The following is a 12,691-nucleotide window of genomic DNA, read 5'->3' as shown; positions in this document are numbered from 1 at the left end:
TTATCTGACTCCAGATGTGAAAGGAAGGCAGAATTTGTTTTTTTTTTTTTAATTTGTTCACACCTGAGTGGCTCAGATTTGGTTACATTGCCATTTTAAAAACATTATATTGTGACAATGAAAATAAAATTATTGTAGAACAGCACATTTATATGTAATTTTTACTGTTTAAAAAACGTCCGAAGGGACCACTGGCCCCTGGCAATCTCCACATTATCAGATCTGGCCCTCTTTAAAAAAAGTTTGGACACCCTGCTGTACACTGTTTGTACAACGGACGGACGGACGGACGGACGGACGGACGGACGGACGGACGGACGGACGGACGGACGGACGGACGGATGGATGGATGGATGGATGGATAGATAGAGTGCATGTGACTAATAAACCCATCATATTTTATGTGGTGTTGTTTGTATGAGTAGTTTCTAGAAATACTCCTACTTTTTGGATGCTTTGGGAAAACGTACCAAAATAACTGTGAGAACCTGTAATGAATTGGTTTGATTTTATATTTTCATGGTGGATGATGATATTTTCTTGCTCCTTTTGCTTTTACAGAGACAATAAGATGAGGTTACACACCCTTATTATTTAGTGAAGAAAACCCACTGTGTTTAGTTTTACTTCATAACATATTGTTCCCAAAGATGTGGAATGAGCATCCAAGCACAAATCTGTTATGACCTCCACTTATGTTTTCATCTGGGTCTGTCTGTCTGTCTGTCTGTCTGTCTGTCGGCTAGCAAGGTAACTCAAAATGTTATGGACAGATTTTGATTAAATTTTCAGGAAATGTTGATACTGGCACAAGGACCAAATGATTAAATTTTAGTGGTGATCAGAGTGGTGGCGGAGGTCTGCGCTCTCCAAGTGCTTTTCTAGTGGTTATTATTTCTATCGTTTTAAGGAAAAAAAAAAAAAAAAAACGAATGAAGTGACAGCTCCAAATGCCACTTTGGAGGAAAGAATACTGAACTGTATTTATAAAGCAGTCACATATATTATAAAGACATCAGTTGTTCATAGGGATGTAACAATTACCGGTATAACGATAAACCACAGTAAAATTCCCGACGGTTAGTATTACCGTTTAAATTCTAATTATCGTGATAACCGTGTTTGATTACCGCGCTTTGAAAGACAGAGAGAGAGAGAGAGAGAGAGAGACTATCTATCTATTTATCTATCTATGAAAAAGAAACTAAAACAACTCAAACTTGACATGGAAAATGGTCAAACAATGGGCATAAGGTGCCATCTTTAATGCACATTAGTATGTTTGATGTTTACATGTTAATATTTGAATGTTTCTGCCAACAGAAAGTACACTGTGCCTATTTTATTAGTTTTTTTGTTTTGTTTTGTTTTTTTCAAAATACAACGTGGTTAAATTATTTCAGTGTGTGTATAAGTACTTTTTGAACATTTTGAGCACATTTCAATGATAACCGTGATAATTTTAGTCACAATAACGGTGATATGAAATTTTCATATCGTTACATCCCTAGTTGTTCGGCAATAAAATGTGGCTTTTACGGATTAACTTATTTAGACAGAGTAAGAATCTAAGTTTTCATTCACGAAAAAAAAAAAAAAAAAACTCTTAGTGAAGCCTGGAGCTGCTGGTCAGGCATCCTGTTTTCTGTTCCTTTCTCTGTCTGCATCACCATGCCAATTGCGAACACACAGTGCCAACCTTCTGAAAAGGCTCAGTAGCAGTGCATGCCAAGAGTCTTTTTGGCAAATCAGATGGGTGAAAACATAGCAGCTTCAATCAGATTCCCTGTGAGACATTTATCAGTTATGAAGGGCAGGAAACACAGCAAAGACAGTGGAACCAACATGTTTGTATTTTAATTATCGCTGTAGCTCTGAGTCCTAATTGAAGTGACTGGAAACAACCTTCAATCCTCCTCAAGAGTGGAACAATAGCATCTCTCAGTGTTATATATCTGTTTAGTTTTTTTTTTTGTTTTTTTTTTTTTAAATATATATCTCTTATTGTCGTTGCTTCATCACATCTCCTGCTCTGACAAGCCTTATGTGCTGCAGTGCTGTTTTGTAAGAGTGGTGTAGAGTGAGGATCCGTGTGAGGAGCCGGCTTTAATTATGCATGAGTCTCAGCTCCCCGGAGAGTACACAACAAGGCTAGCAGAGATGGAGCGCAGCACAAACCACAGACAAACACAGCAAGATTTGTGCTGATTCAAAGACTGGCCTAATTTTAAGCGCTTTAAGGCAAGGACATGAAAGTATTACAGCACCTTTATTAACTCTGCAAGGTTGGAAAGACGGAAAAAATTAAGGAGTTTTAGGTCAGATTGCATTGATTTAGAGTTGGAAAGAAAAATACTGTATACAGGAAAGAGCTAAAGCTAGACTCAATATAATCAGTGAAAATCTGCATTAGCTACGTTTCGTGTGATGCGTTTATGTGTTCATAGAAATGTTGGGTTTTATTAACACTTATTATCCCGCCCCAAGAAGGGGAAGGCAAGGGGTATTGTTTTTGGTTCGGTTTGTTAGCAGTCTAGCAGCAAAACTATTGGTTGAATTCATGCTAAATTGGGTTTATATACTGCCAGTGACCCAGAACAGATCTCATTACATTTTCAGAAAAGTAGGTCAAAGTTCAGATTTTTTAGGAATTTTTTTTTAAATCTTTTTTTTTCCCATTTACTTATAATGGGTGAAATTTCAAATATCTGTAGCAGCAAAACCTTTTGGGTGAATTCATACCAAATTTGGTTTATACATTGCCAGTGACCCAGAATAAATGTCATTACATTTTGGGAAAAGTACATCAAAGTTTACATTTTTTATTAATTTTTTAAAATATTTTTTTCCCTATTTCTTATAATGGGTGAAATTTCACATGTCTGTAGCAGGAAAACTATTGGCTGAATTCATACCAAATTGACTTTATGTATCACCAGTGACCCAGAACGGATCTGATTATATTTTGGGAACAGTAGGCCAAAGTTCAAATTTTTTATGAATTTTTAAAAAAAAATCTTCCCATTTACTTAAAATGGGCAAAATATGTGCGAGGGGCGGGGTTTGTTGAGTTTGGCACCACTTGTTTTATTATTGATTCATTATTTTTCTGGTGTATAAAAACAATCAAAGTGAAAAATGGTTTCTAAAATTCCCAAAGGTTATTATCAACCAAAATATATTCAATTTATCGTCACAGAGAGGAAGAAAAAGCAGGCTGCAATCAGATTTTTTTTTTTTTTCTTAAGAAAATTACTGAAATAAGTATTGATTCCGTTAATAGTCACCAACTAATCGTTCTACAGAATTAATTTATTAATATTGTCTTAAACAATAGCAGGTAAGACATTAGAGAAAATAAAATATACCACAAGATGCAATGCAGCCAAATTCTTTGCAATGTGGCAGCCTGTCTTTTTTATTTTATTTTATTTTAATTAATGTTATTTTATGTATTCATTTTGAGTGTGTGCATTTATATATTTTTGTTGGAGTATGAGGTGCATCAGGGTCGGGACTTTGTTAGAGTGGGTGTACATAACTATGTTGTTATATTTTATGTACATTCAATTGTCACAATATAAAAATTCAATTAAAAACATCTTTGGAGAAAAAAAACCAAAGCAGTAAAATGGTTTAGAGACGTGTTAACAATTTGTGAATATGGACTTAGCTCTGTGTTGTAACATCAAGTAAATAATTTCCTGTAAACAAGTAAGAGTGTAGACAGAGGACGTTTATATGTGACTAATGTAAATCTGTGCAGCTTTTCTGTTAATGTAACATCCGAGGGAACGTGAAGGTCACATTATCTCTCAAGGCTGACCAATTCAAATTCACTCGTGAGGATGGAAAATTGAGTAATGGGCTTGAGATAAAGATGGACAGCTCATTAATCTGGATCACAGGTGGAAGGGAAACAGAAAAAAAAAAAAAAAAAAAGTATTAGAGGTAAAAGAAGAACATGCAGAGTGAAAGTAGGTTTGGATTCATGTGCGAAATGATGCAAAAATGTGAAAGTGTCAGGATGCAGCTGCACCTTTAACCCTTTCATGCATAGTGGTCACTACAGTGGACAACTATTCTACAGTTGTTCTCTTGCATGTTCATGGATTTTATTGTTTTAGTTCCATATCAGCCGGTACAGTGGACACCTATGCATCATCCCATACAATGACATTCATACCATTACTGTAACTTTGCTGTTCTTGATAAACCTGATCTGCACTAACATGTTTGAGTGTAAATCAATTGCTTGTTATTGTTAATACACTGAAATTAACCATTTTTCTTAAACAAAAAGCTGTTTGTTTTTTTTTGCATATTAGCTCCATAAAGTGAATAATAACTAATATATAACTGCTGCTATTGTTTCACCTCTAAACTGAGACAGCATTGGTGCAATAGTTTGTATATTTTATAACGTGCTTAATTTTGTATATCCTTTTTATTCTTTTTATCCTTTTTATTCTATTTATTCTGTATGTTGTGTGCTTGGGGTTTATGGACTTGTGTTTGCAATAAAGTTTTATTATTATTAGAGTATGTTAAAATGTGACAAAACACCAGATTAGCAGCATTAAAAAAACATATTTCATACTTTTCACACAGTGTACAGGGTGGGGAAGCAAAATTTACAATGAACATGTAGTTGTTTTTTCTCAGCAGGCACTACGTCAATTGTTTTGAAACCAAACATATATTGATGTCATAATCATACCTAACACTATTATCCATACCTTTTCAGAAACTTTTGCCCGTATGAGTAATCAGGAAAGCAAACGTCAAAGAGTGTGTGATTTGCTGAATGCACTCGTCACACCAAAGGAGATTTCAAAAATAGTTGGAGCGTCCATAAAGACTGTTTATAATGGAAAGAAGAGAATGACTATGAGCAAAACTATTACGAGAAAGTCTGGAAGATACTATTAAAGAAGAATGGGAGAAGTTGTCACCCGAATATTTGAGGAACACTTGCGCAAGTTTCAGGAAGCGTGTGAAGGCAGTTATTGAGAAAGAAGGAGGACACATAGAATAAAAACATTTTCTATTATGTACATTTTCTTGTGGCAAATAAACTCTCATGACTTTCAATAAACTAATTGGTCATACACTGACTTTCAATCCCTGCCTCAAAATATTGTAAATTTTGCTTCCCCACCCTGTATCAGTAAATACATGTTTTTTTGCTTCAAAAATGAAATGCATGATGTCCAGCTGAGCGAATATTTGTGCAACTCCATGAAAAATAGGTTTATAGAAAAAAAAAAAACAAACAAACAAAAAAAAAAATTCAGTTGTATTGTTTTTTTCATGCCTAAAGAGTAATAAAAACACTCAGGAAAAATATCTTGATTAGGGTTAAAAAAAAAATGGTATTCAAAATCTCTCTGCAGGGACATTTTGGAGACAATTTGACCCACATTTTTACTTTTAACCCTTTCATGCATAGTGGTCACTACAGTGGACAGTTATTCTACAGCTGTTCTCTTTTATATTCATGGATTTTGTTGTTTTAGTTCCATATCAGCCAACACAGTGGACACTTATGCATCATGTAACTTTGACTTGACATGTAACTTAACTAGTATTAGAATATGTTAAAATGTGAGAAAACCTCAAATTAGCTGCATTAAACATGGTTTCATTTCACTGTTTTTATATCACTTTATGATATTGGGTTTTAAATACATGTTTCTTTGCTTCAAGAATAAAATTCATGGTGTAGCTGAGTGGACATTTTTGTAACTCCATGAAAAACAGGTTGATTTAAAAAAAAATTCAATCACATTGTTTTTTGGTTTTTTTTTTTTTTTCATGCCTAAAGAGGAATAAAAACACTCAGGAAAAAAATCTTGATTAAGGTTCTCATAATTCATGCATGAAAGGGTTAAATTCATTTTTGTTTTAGTTGGACCATAAGGGATTATCCAAAACAAGGGGCTACTTTATATTTGGAATAAATCTTGGAATGGCAATCAATTAAATTTCCCCCTCTGAATTGGACATTACTGCGTTTTGACCCATTAAGGTTGTGATAACTCATGCATGAAATGGTTAAATCCCCCAAAAAAGAACAGAAAAGCACACAGTTCAGACACTTAGGATCCAAAAGTGAATAGACATGAGTGTGAACAGATGGGATGTGCTGTCTTTACCATAACCTTAACTGTCTGATCACCGAAACACAGTGAAGCAGCGATCAGATATGATGTTTATCAGCACAATGAAACTGGAAACTAATGCAATTACATGAAGAAGTTGGTTATGAGTGGAAAGTTGATGCAGGTTAATGCAAAGCTGCGGGTTTTTAAATGAACTTTGGATGCACGAGAGTGAGCATCAGATGATCCGGAGGTGCACGAGCCGGAGCAGAGGCGGAGGATGGGACTGTTTTTCAGCCAAAGCCTCAAAAAAATGTCATTAACGCGTGTTTAATGGAGGATAGAGAGCACTTACCTGGTCGTATCTGGATCTGCCGAGTTGGAAAGCAGGACATACTGCAGATTCCGCCATGACACCGAACTACTTACTTATTAATGAAGTGAATCATGAACGGATTTTCAAGTGCAGCGAAGTACATTCAATGTGAAAGTAGTGAAGCGACGAGCCGCAACGCCCTCTGGGATATGTAGTCCTGTTCTTTACATCAGCGCTGGTAAAGTTAAAGCGCATGACTACACATCCCAAACAAAATCGATAAGGTTATCGCTATTGCGTAACTGTTCGGATTGATCTTGGCAGAGATAGGAGTTGGTTTTTGCCGATAGGTGTCAGATTGACCCGATTAATCATCAGGCTGTGGTGAGAGGTGTGGCCTGGAGGAAGAAACATGTCTGCACCGAGTCATGACAGAGCCGGACAGGATGCACAGAAGAGCCGGAGAAGACATGGACCCACCAGGACCGCATCCACACATGGATCCGGGTGTCAAACACACGGCCCGCGGGCCAAAACAGGACGCAAAAGGTTCCAATCTGGGCCCGCGGATGAATTTACCAAGTGAAAAAAAGTCACAGAAGATGTTACCGGCCAAGGAAGTCAAATAATTAAATTAACCCTTTCATGCATGAATTTTGAGAACCTTAGTCAAGATTTTTTTTTTTTTTTTTTCTGGAGTGTTTTTATACCTCCTTAGGCATAAAAAAAAAAATGTGATCGAGTTTTTTGTTTGTTTGTTTTGTTTTTTTTCATGGAGTTACAAAAATGTCCATGCATTTAATTTTTTAAGTAAAGAAATATGTATTTAAAACCCAGTATCAGAAAGTTAAATGAAAACAATGAAATAAAAACATTTTTAAGGCCTCTAATTTGATGTTTTCTCACATTTTTACCATACTCCAATGCTAGTTATTACTTCATATAATATGCAAAAAAACAACTCTTTTTGTCCAACAAATAACAACTGATTTACACTTAAACATGTTACTGCAGATCAGGTTTATCAAGAACAGGAAAGTTATAGTAATGGTATGAATTATAGTGTATTATGGGATGTTGCATAAGTGTCCACTGTGTTGGCTCATATGGAGCTAAAACAACAAAACCTATGAATATACAAGAGAACAGCTGGAGAAGAACTGTCCACTGTAGTGACCACAATGCATGAAAGGGTTAAATTAAATTAAATTAAATTAACCCTCCGGTATCCGAGTGCGCTTTTTAGGCACACTTTGCACTTCATGTTAAAAAACTTCGTATTATTTTTCACAATTTAAATAAGGTTAGAATTCAAAAGTTGTTCATTTGTGCATGATCTTTAAAATTATGGCCACCAACTAAAATTTGCACATTGTAAACAAAAGAAAATTACAAGACTAGCATCTGTCTCCCAAGTGTGCCTAAAACGAACTATTTCTTCCATTAGAACCACTGTTTTTGATCCGAAAGCCATTAAGGCATCAGTCCTGCTTTTACTGATATCTGGGCTTCATTTTAGAGGTGAGGGTCTAAATTAATTTATTAACGTTGTTAATGTTGCTGTTAATCATTGACATGTGCCAGGCTGCAAAAATCAAATAATATTTAATCCAATTTTCATGTATTATTTAAAAAAAAAAAACAACAACATATTTTATGTTTTTTGCATTAACAAATGTAGTGACATCATGATGACAAGAGATCGTTTAAAAGGTTAAAAAATGTAAAATAAATGATTATTTGATATGTATGATTAGGGCTGAGCCTGATTTACAAAAATAAAATCAAATTAGAGCAGAAAAATAAATCAATATATAATATTTAATTGTTTGATTTATAGGTGTGCATTTTTGGCACACTTGGTGACAGATGCTAGTATTTTTGAACATTTGACCTAGCGCCAAAAATAATAATGCAAATGAACCAATGTTATAGTTAATCATTGACATATGCCAGGCTGCAAAAATCAAATAATATCTGATCCACTTTTTGTGTAGTATATTGAAAAAAATTTTTTAAATGTTTTTTGCATCCAAAAAAATGGTTTGTTTACATTACAAACACGGCATTTAAAGGGTTAAAAAATGTGACAGTTATTGAGTATTCTGTATTTTTATTCATGGCCCAAGTTGATGAAATAGAAAAAAGTGTAAAAGAATTAAAAACAAACTGTATGAAAAATTTTTTGACATTATTCCACAAGTGTGCCAAAAAGGCACACTTGGTGCTTAGGGCCTTGCTGGACGGCATACTGGAGGGTTAAATTAAATTAAATTAAATTAAATTAAATTAAATTAAATTAACCCATAAAGATCCAGTGGTATTTTTGTGGCAGTTCCCAAATGATCTTCTCCTCTCTATTTAACCTTTCTTCAGTGATTTATTACCATTTTTGCCGCTTGCATTGTGGGTAATAATAATAATAATAATAATAATAATAATAATAATAATAATAATAATAATAATAATAATGATAATGATAATAATAATAATAATAACTTTATTTATGTAGCACCTTTAAAAGCTGAGTTTACGAAGTGCTATGACAGACAAAGCAAAAGTGCATAACAGCAGAATAAAAACATAGCAAACAACACAACACAATAAAAGAGATGAGTGCAGCAAACATGAAAACATGACTAAATTTGAATGTATCATAGTGGAGAGCGCAGAAATAACATAACATGATGCTGTCAAATGCGAAATGTAGGAGTGGAATAAAACAACATCATGTATGTCAATATAAATGAATAACCATAACAGGGATAAATTAAATATTCAGCATTAAAAACATTTTTGGGCCTGTTGTTTGATTATGTGTTACTTTTATGTGCAGGGGTTCCGTATGGTTGTGGTGTTAGAGTAAATGTGGGGTTAATATGTGTATGGTAATGTTTATTGGCCTTTTTGTGTTTGTTTTTGTATTTTTGTTGAGGGGCACCATGTGTGAAAGCCATAGGTTGAACAATGTCTTTCCTGTTCGTTCATGACTGATTGTCTTGGTCACTGTTAAACCTTAAGCTTATCTAATTTAAAACACAATATGTACTGTTTTACTGACACTGAATTAACCTCGTACCAATCTTCCATCCATGTTGTAATATTATTCTCTGTATTTTGCATTTTTCAGTATAAATTAGGTAGTTTTACTTATATTTAACTTACTTATGAAGCAGGTGTTCATGTAAACTCAGTACATTCAAAGGTTATTATTTTACAATAGAGAAAACTGAAGAAAAGTAACTTTTTAAGCAAAGATATCAATGATTGAACATAAAAACAAGCATCAACTACAATTTCTGTTATTTATCAGACTCTTTGGGTGTTACAGGTGAATCAGTGTAGAAGATGACGGTGTTTTCACGTTCACTACAGAGCCTCTGAATATCCAAATGGATCATATCTGATGACCATGAAAAGATGACAAACTGTATTTTACACCAATTATTTACATGGATTGATATGATTAATGAATCAACAGTTATTAAACATTTTATATCAGTAGATGCTTTTGGTTACTAGTGGCTTTTTAGGTCTTTATGTGTTAAATTAAATAAATAGAACATGGCATGGCGGAGTAAACACATGAAACAAGACAACGGTAACAACTGGAATGTTACCACAGTAAAAAACTATAGAAAGGTGGAAAAAAAGTTGCAATAGTAAAAAATTAAAAGGAAAAACAGTTTAAAACGAGAGCAATTAAAATCAATAAAATTACCATTTAAACCATGAAACTGTGTTGTATTAATGGGGATGTATTTTTTCTCTTCATATTTAATTTTTCACTTGTCTTTTGCATGTTGTATGTTGCTGCTGTTAACTATGAAATGGTGGGATAAATAAAGTCATATCTTATGTTTAAGGACCGCTGAAGCTCATCACGTATACCACAGTGTCGAACTCATTTCAGTTCAGGGGACACATACAGCCCAATATGATCTCAAGTGGGTCTTACCAGAAAAATAACGGCATTTTATTATAATATGTTAAAAATAATAACATGTTGATGAGGATAATGATGGTATTGATGACAGTCCTTTATCACATTACTGTTACACCTTTAAAAAGAAACAGAAAATACCCTACATTTACAGAAAAATACCAAAGGACAAAAAGACAACACTAAAATATTTGTTGTTTCGAGTGAATTTCTGGCTCATATTTTATGTCTATTAACATATTTCTAATACCTTTCACTGTAGCTGATTAGGTTTAAATGCAGGGGTGGGCAGTCCTAGTCCTCGAGGGCCGATATCCTGCATGTTTTAGATGTTTCCATCACACCTGGTTCACATGATAAGCCTATCATCAAGCTCTGCAGAAGCCTGATAATGACCGTCAGGTGTGCTGGAAGAGGGAAACATCTAAAACATGCAGGATACCGGCCCTCGAGGACCAGGATGGCCCACCCCTGTTTTAATGATAGTCACTTAAAAACACAGAACCTGCACGATACCTTTTGTCCAATTCCACTTCAGGGTGTGAAAATAACAAAAGCCTTCACTGGAAAAAATGCCCCTTATAAACAAGTTTAAAAAATTAATACAAGATATTTTTGCTTGAATTAAGCAAAAAAAATCTGCCAATAGAACAAGTGAAAATTATCTTTGTAAGAGTTCTTGAAATTGTGGTGTACAGGATATAGAGTTTCTCTCACCCAGAGGAAGTTGTGGCTTGTGGGGCGGGTCTTAGCCCCCACAGGGAGTGTTGGAAGTTCAGTTTCCATTTTGTTCTTGTGGCGGAATGAGAATAAAGTTGGCTCGCTAGCAACTGGCTGGTTTTCTCATTTTTACTCGCCACAAAATAAGACATTATGTTCAAGCCAAGGGTGATCTTGAAATTAGGTGATAAAAGTCATCCTTAGCTGTATTTTACTAATATTGTGAAATTTTGTGTCTCATAATAAACTTGTGATGCTCAAAAGTTGTATTTTTAATTTTTTTTTACCATCCAACTGTTGTTACAAAATGCTATATAAATAAGCTTTGACTGATTGATTCTTCGTCATCTTCTTCATTTTCCGTAAATTTAACTTATTTTTTATTCCAATTGTGACACTGTTCTATATTTAAGCCCAAAGGATACATGAAATAAGATCACAAATTAGCATTTTGAGACAAAATGTCTTGAAAGTATAAATCCTAACTAGTATCAGGAAAGGCTTTTTGTGCCATAATAAGCCAATATTCTGTTTCTTCACAGCAGTATTGCTTAAAAAATGTAAAAATGCTGGATCCTACAAATGAAGAATCACATTTTGTAAACTAAATGCGTACATATTTTGTATTGATCACTGTATCTGAGTATCAGACCCCAGCCTTGATAAAATCAGTTGGATTACTTTCAAGGATTGTTATGTTGCAGCACACCTTCAGAACTGTTTTACATGAATTATTATAAAAGTACTTGCAGTGAAGATCAGCAAATGCAAAGCGACAGATGTATAAGCCAGAGGATAACACACAGCATATTGAACACCTTTGGAATAAAAATACTTGCAATATTTTTCTATTTACCCATAAAGACCCAAATATACACCAGTGACACAAAAACCATCTACTGATCTAAAATGTTTGATAATTTGAGATCCATAAATCCTATCAATACATGTAAATAATTGGTGTAAAATACAGTTGGTCATCTTTTCATGGTCATCAGATATGACCCATTTGGACGTTCAGAGGCTCCGTAGTTACCATGGAAACACTGTCATCTTCTACAACATTGATTCACCAGTAAAAACCCATGGAGTTAGATCAATGACAGTGGATGGACAGACTGTGTTTATGTTCAGTTAATGATATATTTTACTGAAAAAGTCACTTTTTCTCAAGTTTTCCCTGTTTTTGGCATGATAACCCTCAAATGTAATCTAGGCATGATGATGTAAATACATGATCAATAAAATAAATAATGGACAATACCAAAAAAAAAAAAGCTAAATGGAGAGGATAATATTATAATAAATGGTGATAATTCACTTAACAAAGGTTAAATATAGAGAAAAAAAATTTTTGGGAACTAACAAAAGTAGCACTGGGTCTTTAAGGGTTAAATGTAAAGGGTGCAGACATGTTCTATGCAGTGATAGATGCAAATCAGTAGCAGAAGGCGAGGTGTATGCTGACCCAGCAGGTTTCTACAGACAGGATCCTGATGTAAAATGAGTGAGGAGTGCTCTCTAGTGGTGATGAGGAAATGTCACTTCATTTTAAATGCATTATTCAGATTTAATCAGTTCAGTCTGAAGAGTAACAAGTCAACAATA

At 34.2% G+C, this 12,691-nt stretch overlaps 1 protein-coding gene across 2 annotated transcripts in view; it reads right to left on the bottom strand.

Annotated features, from left to right (window-relative positions):
- sfxn5b (sideroflexin 5b) overlaps window positions 1-6,872 on the bottom strand; it is a 31,309-nt gene extending 24,437 nt beyond the window's left edge. The window contains exon 1 of one of the 2 annotated variants that reach the window (XM_030146179.1): window positions 6,460-6,872. In XM_030146179.1, the coding sequence (XP_030002039.1) occupies window positions 6,460-6,516 (57 nt within the window). In that variant the 5' untranslated portion in view covers window positions 6,517-6,872. The remainder of the gene's footprint in view (window positions 1-6,459) is intronic. The other variant, XM_030146178.1, reaches the window with a different exon arrangement.
- Window positions 6,873-12,691: the final 5,819 nt, after the last annotated feature.

Source organism: Sphaeramia orbicularis, chromosome 10, assembly GCF_902148855.1.
Source record: "Sphaeramia orbicularis chromosome 10, fSphaOr1.1, whole genome shotgun sequence".
Classification (NCBI taxonomy): Eukaryota; Metazoa; Chordata; class Actinopteri; order Kurtiformes; family Apogonidae; genus Sphaeramia; species Sphaeramia orbicularis.
This window is presented reverse-complemented; position numbering and strand designations above follow the sequence as displayed.